Below are 12,488 nucleotides of genomic sequence, written 5' to 3'. Positions count from 1 at the left end.
TATGATATTATATACATACACACACACACACACACACACACACACACATACACACACAATACATACATCAAGACCAAATAAGCTTTAGTCCAGGAATGCAGGGTTGGTTTAACATTTGAAAATCTATTGGTGTAATCCATTATATTAACAAATTTAAGAAGAAAATCCACATGATCATCTTAATAGATGCATTTTTTTTTTTTTACAAAATCCAATTTCTAGATAAAAACTCAGCCAATTGTTACTTGAAGAGAACGTTCTGAAAGTGGTTAGGGTACTTATGTAAAACCTACTGCTACAGCATTCTCACCAATGAAACCGACTGTTTTCCTCCAACATCAGCAACAAGACGAGAGGCCTGCTCTCACCACTTCTATTCAACATGGTACAGAGTGTTCTGGTTAGTATAATCAGGCAAGAAATAGAAATAAAAGGAATCCATATTGGCAAGGAAGAACTAAAACTTTCTTTGTATATGAAATGATAATCTATATAGAAAACCAGATGGGATCGGCAAAAAAGTTATTAGAACTAAGGTTGCAGGATGCAAAATCAAAATATAAAAATCAATTGTAGCCCAGCCAGTGTGGCTCAGTGGTTGAGCATCCACCCAGGAACCAAAAGGTCCCTAGTTCAATTCTCCGTCAGGGCACATACCTGGGTGGCAGGCTCGATCCCCATGGGGGGCATGCAGGAAGGAGGCAGCCGATCAATGATTCTCTCATCATTGATGTTTCCATCTCTCTCTCCCTCCCCCAAATCAATAAAAATATAGTTAAAAACAACAGAAACATTAAAAAATCAATTGCATATCTACATAGCAGCAATGAACACGTGGGATGGAAACAATTTATAATAGTATCAAAAAGTCAGCTTTCCCAGGAGAATTCCTGGGTGACTCCTCGGTGAGATGTGGCATCCACCGAGAGAAAGGGTGCGCGGGTTTAGCAGGCCGAGAGGCTGCCTGAAGGGCAGACGGAGGCAGCCCCTGCCAGAGGAGGTCGTGGTAGAGCGAGAATTAGCGTTAGCATCAGTACCAGAGCTAGCGCTGGTCCCAGTCGGCGGGATGAAGACTCAGAAGAGCTCTCTGAAGTGGGATGTCCAAAGCAAGTCGCTTCAAGAATGGGCTCGAGGTCCTCAGAGGGCGTCCTGCACCCACAGCCACCGCCCCAGCAGCGCCCAGGGTCGGCCTGCCCTGCCCCAGGTGCTGGCCTGGCAGGGTGCAGTCCAGACCGGGCACCGAGGGACCCGTGGGACAGACACATGCACGACGAAGGGAAGGAAGGAAGGGCTCACGCTCTCCACTTTGTAAACCCCCACTCACTTGAGCTCCTTCACCATGAACATATACTCAAGGGGACACATTCTATCCTGCATATTTATTTATTTTATTGGTTTCAGAGAAGGAGGGAGGGAGGGAGGGAGAAACACCAATGATGAGAAAGAATCATGGATTGGCCGCCTCCTGAACGCCCTACACCAGGATGGAGCCCAAAACCGGGCATGTGCCCTGACCGGGAATCGAACCGTGACCTCCTGGTTCATAGGTCAATGCTCAACCACTGAGCCACCCAGTCATGTTATAGTGTATATTGAAATAATTCACATATTTAATTGATATATTCTTAAATAATTCAATTATTTAAATTTAAATATAGATCCAGGTAAATATTGGTATATAATATCAAGACTTCTTAAATAAAATGAAAAGGCATAAAATAAAAGCATAGTTTTATTTTTTATTTATTTATTATTATTTTTAGAGCAAGTGGAAGAGAGGGGGAAAGACAGAGAGAAACATTAATTTGAGAGAAATGTCAATTGGTTGCCTCCTGCATGAGCCCCAACCAGGGCCTGGGCCGGGGAGGAGCCTGCAACCCAGGTACGTGCCCTGGACCGGAATCGAACCCGGGACCTTTTGGTCCGCAGGCTGACGCTCTATCCACTGAGCCAAGCTGGCGAGGGCAAAGCATAGTTTTCTTTTTGTAGAAAAGTTGCATTTTATAAATACATGTGCTTAGCAAAGATTCTGGAAGGACAGACACCAAATGGCAGCCACAGCTAACTCTGCGGCTGGAATGCGAGGGGCTTTCGTTAGGGTTTTCTACATTCTTTTCTGTACCTAAGGAACTTCCTGTAATGAGAAATCAGTAACGCGCTGTCTTTAATTCACAAACATAAAGCCATTTAAACAGCGAATTGCTTTCAGTGCTACTAAGCCTGCATCCCAAATCCTCAGAGGCAGCCTTGCACCACAAGGTGGGCGGGGCCTCAGAGCATCAGCCACCTGGTCCTGGGAACCGGGAGCCACCTGGTCAGTACAAACCTGAAAACGAAGGGGTGGGACGGGGTGTCCGTGTCCGAGAGAATGACTCTCTGGGCGGGAGAGCCTCTCACTAGCTCAACACTTCACGACAGAACGACCACGTGTCTTGTCCCCCACTACGTTCCCAACACATAGTAGGTGCTAAATAAACATTAGCTGAGTGAATAAACAGAAGAAAATCCGCTCTAAGCGTACGGGGGTGCGGTAAACACAACCACTCTGTCATCCTGGGGGCCCCTCTTAGAAACAGAAACTGGTGTCTGGCAAGGAGCTAACCTACCGGGTGCTTGGCGGAGAGCCTTCCAGTCACTGTCCCCGTCTGGTTCCACGTGGAGGAGATGGCGCCCTTAACCAGAAGGAATCGGGGTGAGCCCTGGCCATGCCACGTGAAGTCGAGAGCGCGCTGCGCCCTTCAGTGCCTCCCCTGCAGACAGCACTCCCTGTTCCTCCAGAGGCCCTACCCCGCCCCGACTCCTGGGGTCAGACGCTGCCGACTGTGGTCAAGACGTCCCCTCACCCGCGGGAAACTGCAGCAGGACCGCGGGTCTCCGAGTCACTTAAGAACCCTGTGCATGGGGAGAGGGCCAAGGGGCTCCAGGAGGGCCCGAGGGGGGCTGTGCAGCCCGCACACGCTGTGTGGCCTCAGACGAGTGACAGGACGTCTCTGAGTGCAGACCTTGGAAGTGACCGCGACGCGAGCTGCAGCCACAGGTGGGAGGGCGCGGGTTGGCAGCCGGGCCTCCTGGGCCCCACTCCTGGGTACGGCGCCTCCTAAAGAGGCCTGAGTCCCAGCACAATCGCGCTCACACTCCAGTTTATTAGACACTAGAGGCCCAGTGCACGAAATTCGTGCACGGGGGGCGTGTTGTCCCTCAGCCCGGCCCGCACCTTCTCACAGTCGGACATCCTTAGCGCTGCCACGGAGGCAGGAGAGGCTCCCACCACCGCCACTGCGCTCGCCAGCCATGAGCCCGGCTTCTGGCGCTGACCACCAGGGGGCAGCTCCTGTATTGAGCATCTTCCCCCTGGTGGTCAGTGCGCATCATAGCGACCGGTCATTCCTTCGTTTGGTCGATTTGCATATTAGCCTTTTATTATATAGGATTTCACCATCAACCCAACTCTAAGAGCCTCCACACCGTCTGAACTCACAGGCACCCACATTCCTCACGCTTCAGCCCCAGTACCTCTTTCACGCAGGCGAGCAGCCCATCCACAAAGGTTGACTTGATCTTGTGAACCTGTTACAGAGACAAGAAGCGCTACCTTCTTTGTTGAAGTCGTTCAACAGGAGCGAGCGTCAGCGCCGCGTGTCACCAAGACGACCCAGGACCCCGGAGTGGCCTTGTGGCCAGAATTAAACCACAGCGACCCGCTGAGAAGGGGGTCGCCCCCCTTTCTATAGGTATTTGTTATTCTGGAGCCATGCTCTCACAGGAAAGTGAAGAGGATCAGGTGCGCTCCTGCCCGTCACCCTGTGCCCCGTGGTGCCCCTCAGTCCTCCTTCAGTCCTTCCATTACTTCAAGGACAAGGGCAGTTGCGACCACCTGCTCTCTAGCAGCTGCCCAGCCCTGGCAGAGAGCAGCCACGGGCTCAGTAAATAAAAAAACCGATGGTACTGCCCGGTGGGCGTGGCTCAGTGGTTGAGCATTGAACTATGGGCCAGGGGTGTGCAGGGGGCCACCGACCAATGATTCTCTCTCATCACTGATGTTTCTATCTCTCTCTCTCCCTTCCTCTCTGAAATCAATAAAAATCTATTAAAAAATAACAAAAAAACCCAATGATACTAGCAATGTGAGTGCTACATGTGGTTCAAGAACAACAGAACTGCCGGCAGGTGCAGGAGCAGAGAACCAGGGCAGCGGAAGGGAGGGGGCGTGTCAGTGACCAGTGAACGGGAACGCAGACGGTAAAACGCCGCGCGGAGCCACGCCCGGGCCTGCCCCGGGCACGGAGGCGGCTTCCGCACGCGGTACTGACGGAGGGCACGTCACACTGTCACAGACACACCAACTCCTTCCTTCCGAGTGTCCGCCAGCCCCTCAATGCTGAGAGGGGCTGACTGTGGGCGGGGTGACACCACGTCGGGGTGCCAGCGAGCCGTGCGAACACGGGTCAACCTGAACGACTCCATTCCCTTCAGGGCCTCGTCGGGCTGCCTCAGCGACTGGATTTCCATCAACAGAGCCGGTGCCATAAGCTTCCCCTTCGTCACCAACTTATTAAAAAATTAACTTACCTGCCTGTATTCCAAAATGATCTTGGGTAATGGATGGAGGGCTTGCAGAGCAGTTAACTGAAAAATGAGAGTAAATATTATTAATATAGTCGTTCATTGAAGCTTAACATTCCAGACACTTATTTTCAGCCAGAGAAAGTCCTAAAGAAAATGTTCTCCATTGAGCATATTTTCCAAAATGAAGATGCATAAGCAACTGAGCTTAGCAGGCACCCTGACCTCCATCCCTTACAAATCGCTGCTGTCCTCGTGGCGCTAAGGGCACTTCGAGAGAGCGGGACGAGGTTTCCATGAGCGACTCCACAGCCAGGGCGCGTAAGACATGGCAGGTGTGGCTCAGCTGCCTGGAGTGTCGTCCCGGCACCAAAAGGCGGCGGTGATTTCCAGGTCTGGGCACAAATCGGGTCTATCCTGGTCCAGCTGCGTACGGGAGGCAACGGATCGATGCTTCTCTCTCACATCAATGTCTCTCTCATTCTCTCTCTCTCCCTTCCTCTCTCTAAAAATCGATTCTTAAAAATTATTTAAAAAATATCACATGGCAGCCCTGGCTGGTTTGGCTCAGTGGATAGAGTGTCAACCTGCGGACTGAAGGGTCCCGGGTTCAATTCCGGTCAAAGGCATATGCCTGGGTTGCGGGCTCCATGCCCAGTGGAGGGTGTGCAGGAGGCAGCCAATCAGCGATTCTTCCTCATGGCAGAGAAAATTGGGAAAATGCCTACAAACGTGTAACTTGATCGTTCAGGAACACCCAACACCTGAATCACAGGGAGCTGGGCATGAAGTCAGGGAGGTAACATCGGAACATGATTAAGGATTTTCAAATTAATTTTAAAAAGTCAAAATATAAAAAGTCAAAAATATACAGCAGAGTACAAGCTCATAAGAACACGATTTGTTGAAGTATCACAAAGTGAACACGCCTGGGCTCGCCCAGAGGAAACACTCAGGCCCCTGCCCCCACCAGCCCGGCCTCTACCCGCCAGGCCACTGTTCCCAGGTTTTGAACTTCGTGTCAGTGCAACAGGGCAGGTTCTCTGTGTGTGTGGCTTCTGTGGTCAGCGTGATGGCTTTATGGCTCACCATGTTGCCGTGGGAAGACTATGCCGTGAACGTGTAATGCTGATTGTTTGAACGCAGGTCAACTACTTCTCCCTCCACCACGGATGGGTATGTGGTTTTTCCACGTCAGGCCGCGGTGGACACACGGTACAGTGTTGGGAACGACGTCCGCAGCTGTTGGATGCACACGCGAGGAGGCGTGAGGTCGCCAGGCGCCGGGCCACCTGCAGCGGGGACCGTCCAGCAGTTCATCACACCCGGGAGCCCGTGCCCGCGTCTCGGGTAACGCGTGTTGCCCTGTCCTCATCCCCGCCGTCCTGGTGACGTGAGCGACGTCTCACTGGGCTGCTGGTGTGTATGCCCCGGTGACCGAGAGGGCCGAACAGCATGCGGTGTTTACTGACTGACTGCACCTCTTCTGTCAGGGTCCTGTGCGTGGCCTCGGCCCACGGGGAAACCGCTGTGCCTGCTCCTCCTGGACTGTGGGCCCTCGCCGGCCTGGACGGGCTCTTTCCTATGAACTGGAAGCGCCTTCTCCTGTGAGGCTCGCCCTTCCTCTTGGTTGGTGGCGTCTCTTCCTGAACAGAGGGTCTTCATTCCACTGTCGTCCAATGTGTCGACCTCCTTCTTTATGGTCATGCAGTTGTGTCCTGTCTAGAATGTCGCCTACATCAGGTCTTGACGACATTCTCTATGGTATCTCCACAGCCTTCACTGCTGTGCCTTGTACATGTGGGTGCACCTTCACTTGGCATTTCTTTCCGTGGAGGATGTGAAGTAGGGCCCAGAGGCACTGGTGCCTGATCATTTACGTCGCCAACCTCCTGCTCAGGGCTTTGCAGCGCAGCCTCTGAGGTCAGGGGTTTCACACGCCCAGGGAGGCCTGCTTGGGGCTTCTCCACCCGCCCTCGGTCTATTCATTTACCCTTGAATCAACACCACACTGTACGGATCACTAATTAATTCCTGGTAATTTCCATTGCTTTGTGGTTAGTCTTGCGTCCAACAGACTCAATCTTCCAATAGTGCTTTATCTTCCAAGATTACCTCGGTTCTTAGTTTTTGCATTTTTCTTTAAATCTGGGAATCAGCTTGCCGATTTCTACAAAAACCGTCTGCCCGGGCTTCATGAGGATCATTTTGAATCTGTGAACTAGTCTGGGGACTGGTGCTCTGACTCCATCGTAGTGTGTGGGCCTGGAAGTGTGTGTCTGCAGGAAGACTGAGGGCGGGACATGAACAGTCCCGGGCCCGAGAGCTGGCACTGCTGGGAGGGTCCCGACTCAGTATCTCCCAGCTGCCCTTTTCTTAGAAAAGCTACTCCTCGGGGAGATGAAAATACTCAGCCAAAAACACTGCTTCCGATCAACTTGCTCTCCTCGCCCTGATGCCTGACTCACAAGAGAGCTTTCTGAGTGCATTCTGCCTGCGCATCGAGAAGAGGCCCGAGAACTCTGAAAAGAATGAAGTGTTTGATCTCCTAACCTGGATAATGCCGGACCGGAGTTGGTCAATGATCCGGGCAGAGGCCACAGCGCCTGCTGCTCCGCGGGCTCCATCAAACACTCCCACTGGCTCCTGGCCCCACACTCTTCTCATCCCCTCTCTCTGCAGCCACCTGTTGGCACCCCCTCTCTCCCGCTCCTCACGGGCACTTCTTTTTAAAAAAATATATATTTTATTGATTTTTTACAGAGAGGAAGGGAGAGGGATAGAGAGTTAGAAACATCGATCAGCTGCCTTCTGCACACCCCCCACTGGGTATGTGCCTGCAACCAAGGTACATGCCCTTGACTGGAATCGAACCTGAGACCCTTCAGTCTGCAGGTCGACACTCCATCCACTGAGCCAAACTGGTCAGGGCCTCACGGGCATTTCTGAGTGCAGGTCCCTGGTTATCAATGCTGCTGCTTAGCGTCAGTATCGCTTCGTGACCGGCTGCCCGCCGCAGGCTCTGACTCCACGGCTCGGTCGTGGCCGGGACAGGGGTTTCTGCAAAGCTCCTGTGCGGCAGGAGGACCGGCGACGTCAATCCAGATCGGCTGACTGCCTCCGCGCACGTGTCTCTAGCACAGACTTCTCCTCACAGCCCCAGCTGTGGTGCAACAACTCTGTGACAATGGCTCATGAACACATCTGTCTTAACATGTCCAACACAGGGCCCTTTACTCCATCCCCCCCCACCTAAAACTGCTCCCCTCCCAGTCTCCCCTGAGTGGTGGCCATCTCTGCTCAGGTGCAGAACTAAGGAAGCCAGGGGTCACCCCACATTCCTGACTTTTGCTCACACTCATGGATGTTTCTTTCTGTCCTGAAAACGCTCTGAAAATCCACCTGCTCTGCCCCATCCTCACAGCCATCACGTGGACTGTGGAGACATGGGTCCCCACACACAGCGACAGCCCAGCAGGAGCCTCCTCGTGCTCCACCAGCGACACGATGCACCATGGGCCGCTCAGACCCGTGTCAGTGCCGGCGGGACGGGGCTGCTCAGTAGGAGATGGTGCTGTGACTTTGGAGGACAGTGAGGGTTTCTTACAAAACTAAACATCCTCTTGCCATACAATCCAGCCACCCCGCTCCTTGGTATTTACCCAAAGGAGGTGGAAACTTACGTCCACACAAAACCCTGCACACCGATGTTTAAAAGCTTTATTGCCAAAAGCTGGAGGCAGCCAAGCTGTCCCTCCGTAGACGACGGGAAAAAGCAGCTGCTACACCCGGACAAGGAATAGTACTCAGACTGAAGAGAAATGAGCGATCGAGCCAGGAGCAGACATGGAGGAACCTTCAGTGCCCACGACTAAGTGAGACCATCTGAGAAGGCCCCACACTGTGATCCCAAGTATATGACAGTCTCAAGAAGACGACACGATGGGGACAGTGAACGGATCAGGGGCTGGAGGGAGGAACAGGCGGAGCACAGAGGATCTCCAGGGCACGAAACCGCTGTGTGAGTGTGAGGATGGATAATGCCATTACACACTTGTCCGGACCCCCGGGGCGCAGAGCACCAGGGTGAGCCCTCTGCACGCTGTGCCCTCTGGGTGATGAGGTCGTGTCAGTCTAGGTTCCATGCCCGCAACAAGTGGACCCTCTGGTGGGGGTGTCGGTAGTGGGGGAGGCTCTGTGTGTTGGGGGAGGGGGGTGTGAGACGTCTCTGTACCTTCTGCTGGATTTTGCTGTGGCCCTAAAACTGAGCTAAAGGTAAAGTCTGATAAAACCGTACCTGTGATCCCAGCTGCGCTGTGCTCGAACCTCCCAGGCTGCCCATTACCTGCGGGCTAAGGGAGGGGAAGGGAAGTGGAGAGGAGGCTTAATTTTGAATGTAGAACCATGTGCATGGGTTGCCTAGTAAATGTTCATCCTTTTTTGTTGTTTGTCTTTGTTAGTCCTCACCCAAGGATATTTTCCCATTGATTTTTTTTAGAGAGAGTGGAGGGGAGGAAGGAGGGGGTAGAGAGAGAGAGGGAAACATCGATGTGAGAGACACATTGATTGGTTGCCTCCCACATGCTCCTGGACAGAGCGGGGATCAAGCCTGCAACCCAGGAACGTTCCCTTGACCAGAAATCGAACTCGAGACTCTTTGGTTCAAGGGCCAACGCTCTCTCTAACTACTGAGCCAAGCCAGCCAGGGCAAAACACTCATCTCTTTTAATGCACAGACTAGCATGACAGGTCCAGGAAAACAGAGTAAGGCCACTATGACTTAGGGCCCTCATGTTCTGGGGGAAATTAAGGTCACCGTCTTAACTCCGTCCACAAAGCACCCTACCCCGGAGGAGCTCCTTCCCCTCCTTCCGCTGTGGGCTGTCTCGGAGCAGCACAGGCAGCAGCAGGGAAGGGCGGCCCTGCCAGCTGGTGCCAGACGGAGAATGAATCCACCCAGGACCCCGCGCAGGTGCGGCCTCCCCAGGCGCCACCACTGCTGGAACTGGGCTCGCTGCCCCTCCCTCTCAGCCACCAGGAGGGTCTCGCAGTGGGTCCCGCCCCTGCTGCCGGGCTCCACAAACAAACCACAGCCACCAGCTCGGCCACCAGGTGCCAGCTCCAGGCTGCCTGGTGCTGGGATGGAGTGAACCAGCCGGCGGAGGCTGGGCTCTGGGCCGCCCACATCCTAGTGGAATAAGCAAGCAGGCAACTAAGGGAACCATGGGAAATGGTGAGTGTGTGTAGGAAAATGAAGGATGGGGCGTGAAGACCTGGGGGGAGAAGGGAGGGGCTGGGTGGAGGGGAGCGGTGGGGGGGGAGGGGGAGGGAGACAGCTGTAACATGTCAGCAATTTAAAATGGAAAGGAAGACAGAAAGGAAATGAAGGTGAAGAAATGGGCTGTAATGGGCCTCGCTGTGCTGTGTGGCCAGAGAGGTTCTGAGAGCAGTGCTGAAGCGGGCAGCGGGCAGCCAGGCGTGTGGAACCTGCGGGAAGAGTCTCCGGAGGAGGCCAGGGCCCTGCAGACACCTGGGCAGCAGGCGTGCTCGGGAGGGGGGGGGGCAGCCCGGAGTGGGGAAGGAGCAAGGCCAGAGGAGGGGCAGCGCCAGACCCACAGGTGGGGGCCATGCTTGAGAGCTTGGGTTTTATTCTAAGTGTCACAGAAAGCCACTGGAAGTTCACATCACAGGAGTGACATGGTTTCTCTCTCTCTCTTTTTTATAAAATGTATTTTTATTGATTTCAGAGAGGGAGGGAGAGGGAGAGAAACATCGATGATGAGAGAGAATCATTGATCAGCTGCCTCCTGAACAGGCCCCACTGGGGATGGAGCCCGCAACCTGGGCATGTGCCCTGACCAGGAATCAAACTAGGGACCTCCTGGTTCGTAGATCAAGGCTCAACCACTGAGCCACACTGGCCAGGCTTTCTTTTCTTTTTTAACCTTCATTGAAGGATTTGTTTATTGATTTTAGAGAGAAAGTAAAGACGCAAGAGAGAAACATCGAGGTGAGAGAGAAACTTCAATCAGCTGCCTCCCGCACGTGCCCCGATGGGATTGAACCCACAGCCTTTAGTGTATGGGACGATGTTCTAACCAATTGAGCCATCCACCCAGGGCGTGACATGGTTCTGTAACACTTTACAAGACCACGCTGCCCGGGTGTGATGAATAACCGCAGGCGTGAGACAGCGGGCGGGAGTGACTGCGCAGGGAGCCCTGGAGGAGCCTGAGTGGAAGGTGAAGGGGCTGACGGTGAAGGTGGAGGGAGGGAGGCAAACTCAGACATACTTTGCACGTAGGGACTTTAAGACTTGCTGAGGTGAGGCTGAAAGAAAATCAAAGATGATTCCCAGTTTTTGGATGAATAAGCTCATAAAAACAGCCAATACTTATTGGTTTTTGAGAGCTTATGTCAGGCATGGTCCTAAATACTGTTTCCCTCTCTCTCTCTCTCTCTCTCTCTCTCTCTCTCACACACACACACACACACAGTTGCAGAATCCTCACAAGATTCTAGCAGGGACGTTGCTATTATAGTCCTTCTGCTACAGATCAGGAAACTGAGGCACAAAGCAGTCAAGCAACGTGGCCCAGGCTGTGCAGGTGGCGTGGCTGGCGCCACTGCCCTTGCTTCCCAAGGACACGGAGAAGGACAGGACGGCATGTGGAAGAGCACGAATCCAGGTCCCTGCAGGGGAACCGGGCTCCACGCAGTCCCCTGGCTCACTCGACAGCGGCCACCCGAGCCCCCACGGCCAGGTGTAGGGACAGTCAGCAAGCGAGGGGACCGCCAGGCGAGATGAGCAGAGAGTGAAATGATGGAGAGGCGATATGCACGGAGGACTCTAGAAGCACAGCCTCCCCTGCTGCAAAGCCAAAGGCTGGACACGGCCCAGCGAGCACTGCTGGCCTCCGCAGAGGGTCCCAGCAGAGGGACATGCACGCACTATCACTGCCCTCAGCTCTGCGCTGCCGCCTACTGGATTGTAAACATCTGTCTATGCTCCACCACTTTCCTAGAGTACAGCCTCACCACTCCTTGCCTTTGATTTTTATTGATTGATTGATTTTAGAGAGAGAGACAGAAACATCAATTTGTTGTTCCACTTACTTATATATTCCTTGGTTGATTGTTGTATGTGCCCTGACCAGGGACTGAACCCGCAACCCTGGTGTATCAGGCCAACATCCCAACCAACTAACCTACTCCTTGTCTTTAAAAAATGGAACTGTCTTGCCCGGCCGGCGTGGCTCAGTGTTTGAGCATCGACCTATGAACCAGGAGGTCACAGTTTGATTCCCGGTCAGGGCACAGGCCCAGGTTGCAGGCTCAGTCTCCAGTGTGGGGCGTGCAGGAGGCAGCCGATCAATAATTCTCTCTCATCATTGATGCTTCTCTCTCTCTCTCTCTCTCTCCCCCTCTCCCTTCCTCTCTGAAATCAATAAAAATATATTAATAAAAAAACAAACAAATAAAAATGGAACTGTCTTATGACCCAGCAATTCCACTTCTGGGAATATACCTGAAGAAACCCTAAACACTAATTTGAAAGAATATATGCACCCTTATGTTTACTGCAACTAGTGTCCTGGTGCACAGATTTGTGGACATTGAAAGGAAATTAATTAGAAGAAATATTTTAATAGGGTTATTTGCGCTTTCTCTATAATAGAAGTGTCAACCAAATTCACAATTGACAATGACAGATCGAAACACACGCGTGCAATTGGCGCCAGCGAGAGCTTTATATGTATTGCGCATGCGCGAGTCAACTTAGCCTTTTATAGATATAGAATAAACTTGCTTAGTTAGACCTGCTTTCTGATTTAGCTAAACTTTTTCCAGCCCAGTGAAGCACCCCAACTTCTCAAGTAATTGTCAGCAACACAGCAGTAAATATCAACACAAAGCAGATTATT

General features: G+C 52.7%; 1 protein-coding gene across 1 annotated transcript in view; it reads right to left on the bottom strand.

The window, feature by feature from the left end:
* Positions 1 to 12,488, bottom strand: part of POLN (polymerase (DNA directed) nu) — a 95,941-nt gene that overhangs the window by 41,216 nt on the left and 42,237 nt on the right. Inside the window, exons 13-15 of the mRNA XM_014533502.1 lie at positions 4,570 to 4,626; positions 3,514 to 3,567; positions 2,607 to 2,672 (exon numbers count right to left, since the gene is read on the bottom strand). Coding sequence (XP_014388988.1) covers positions 2,607 to 2,672; positions 3,514 to 3,567; positions 4,570 to 4,626 — 177 coding nt within the window. The remainder of the gene's footprint in view (positions 1 to 2,606; positions 2,673 to 3,513; positions 3,568 to 4,569; positions 4,627 to 12,488) is intronic.

The sequence above is a fragment of the Myotis brandtii genome, unplaced genomic scaffold (genome assembly GCF_000412655.1).
Source record: "Myotis brandtii unplaced genomic scaffold, ASM41265v1 scaffold986, whole genome shotgun sequence".
Taxonomy (NCBI): Eukaryota; Metazoa; Chordata; class Mammalia; order Chiroptera; family Vespertilionidae; genus Myotis; species Myotis brandtii.
Note: the sequence above shows the minus strand (reverse complement) of the source record. Positions and strands in the feature narration are given on the sequence as shown.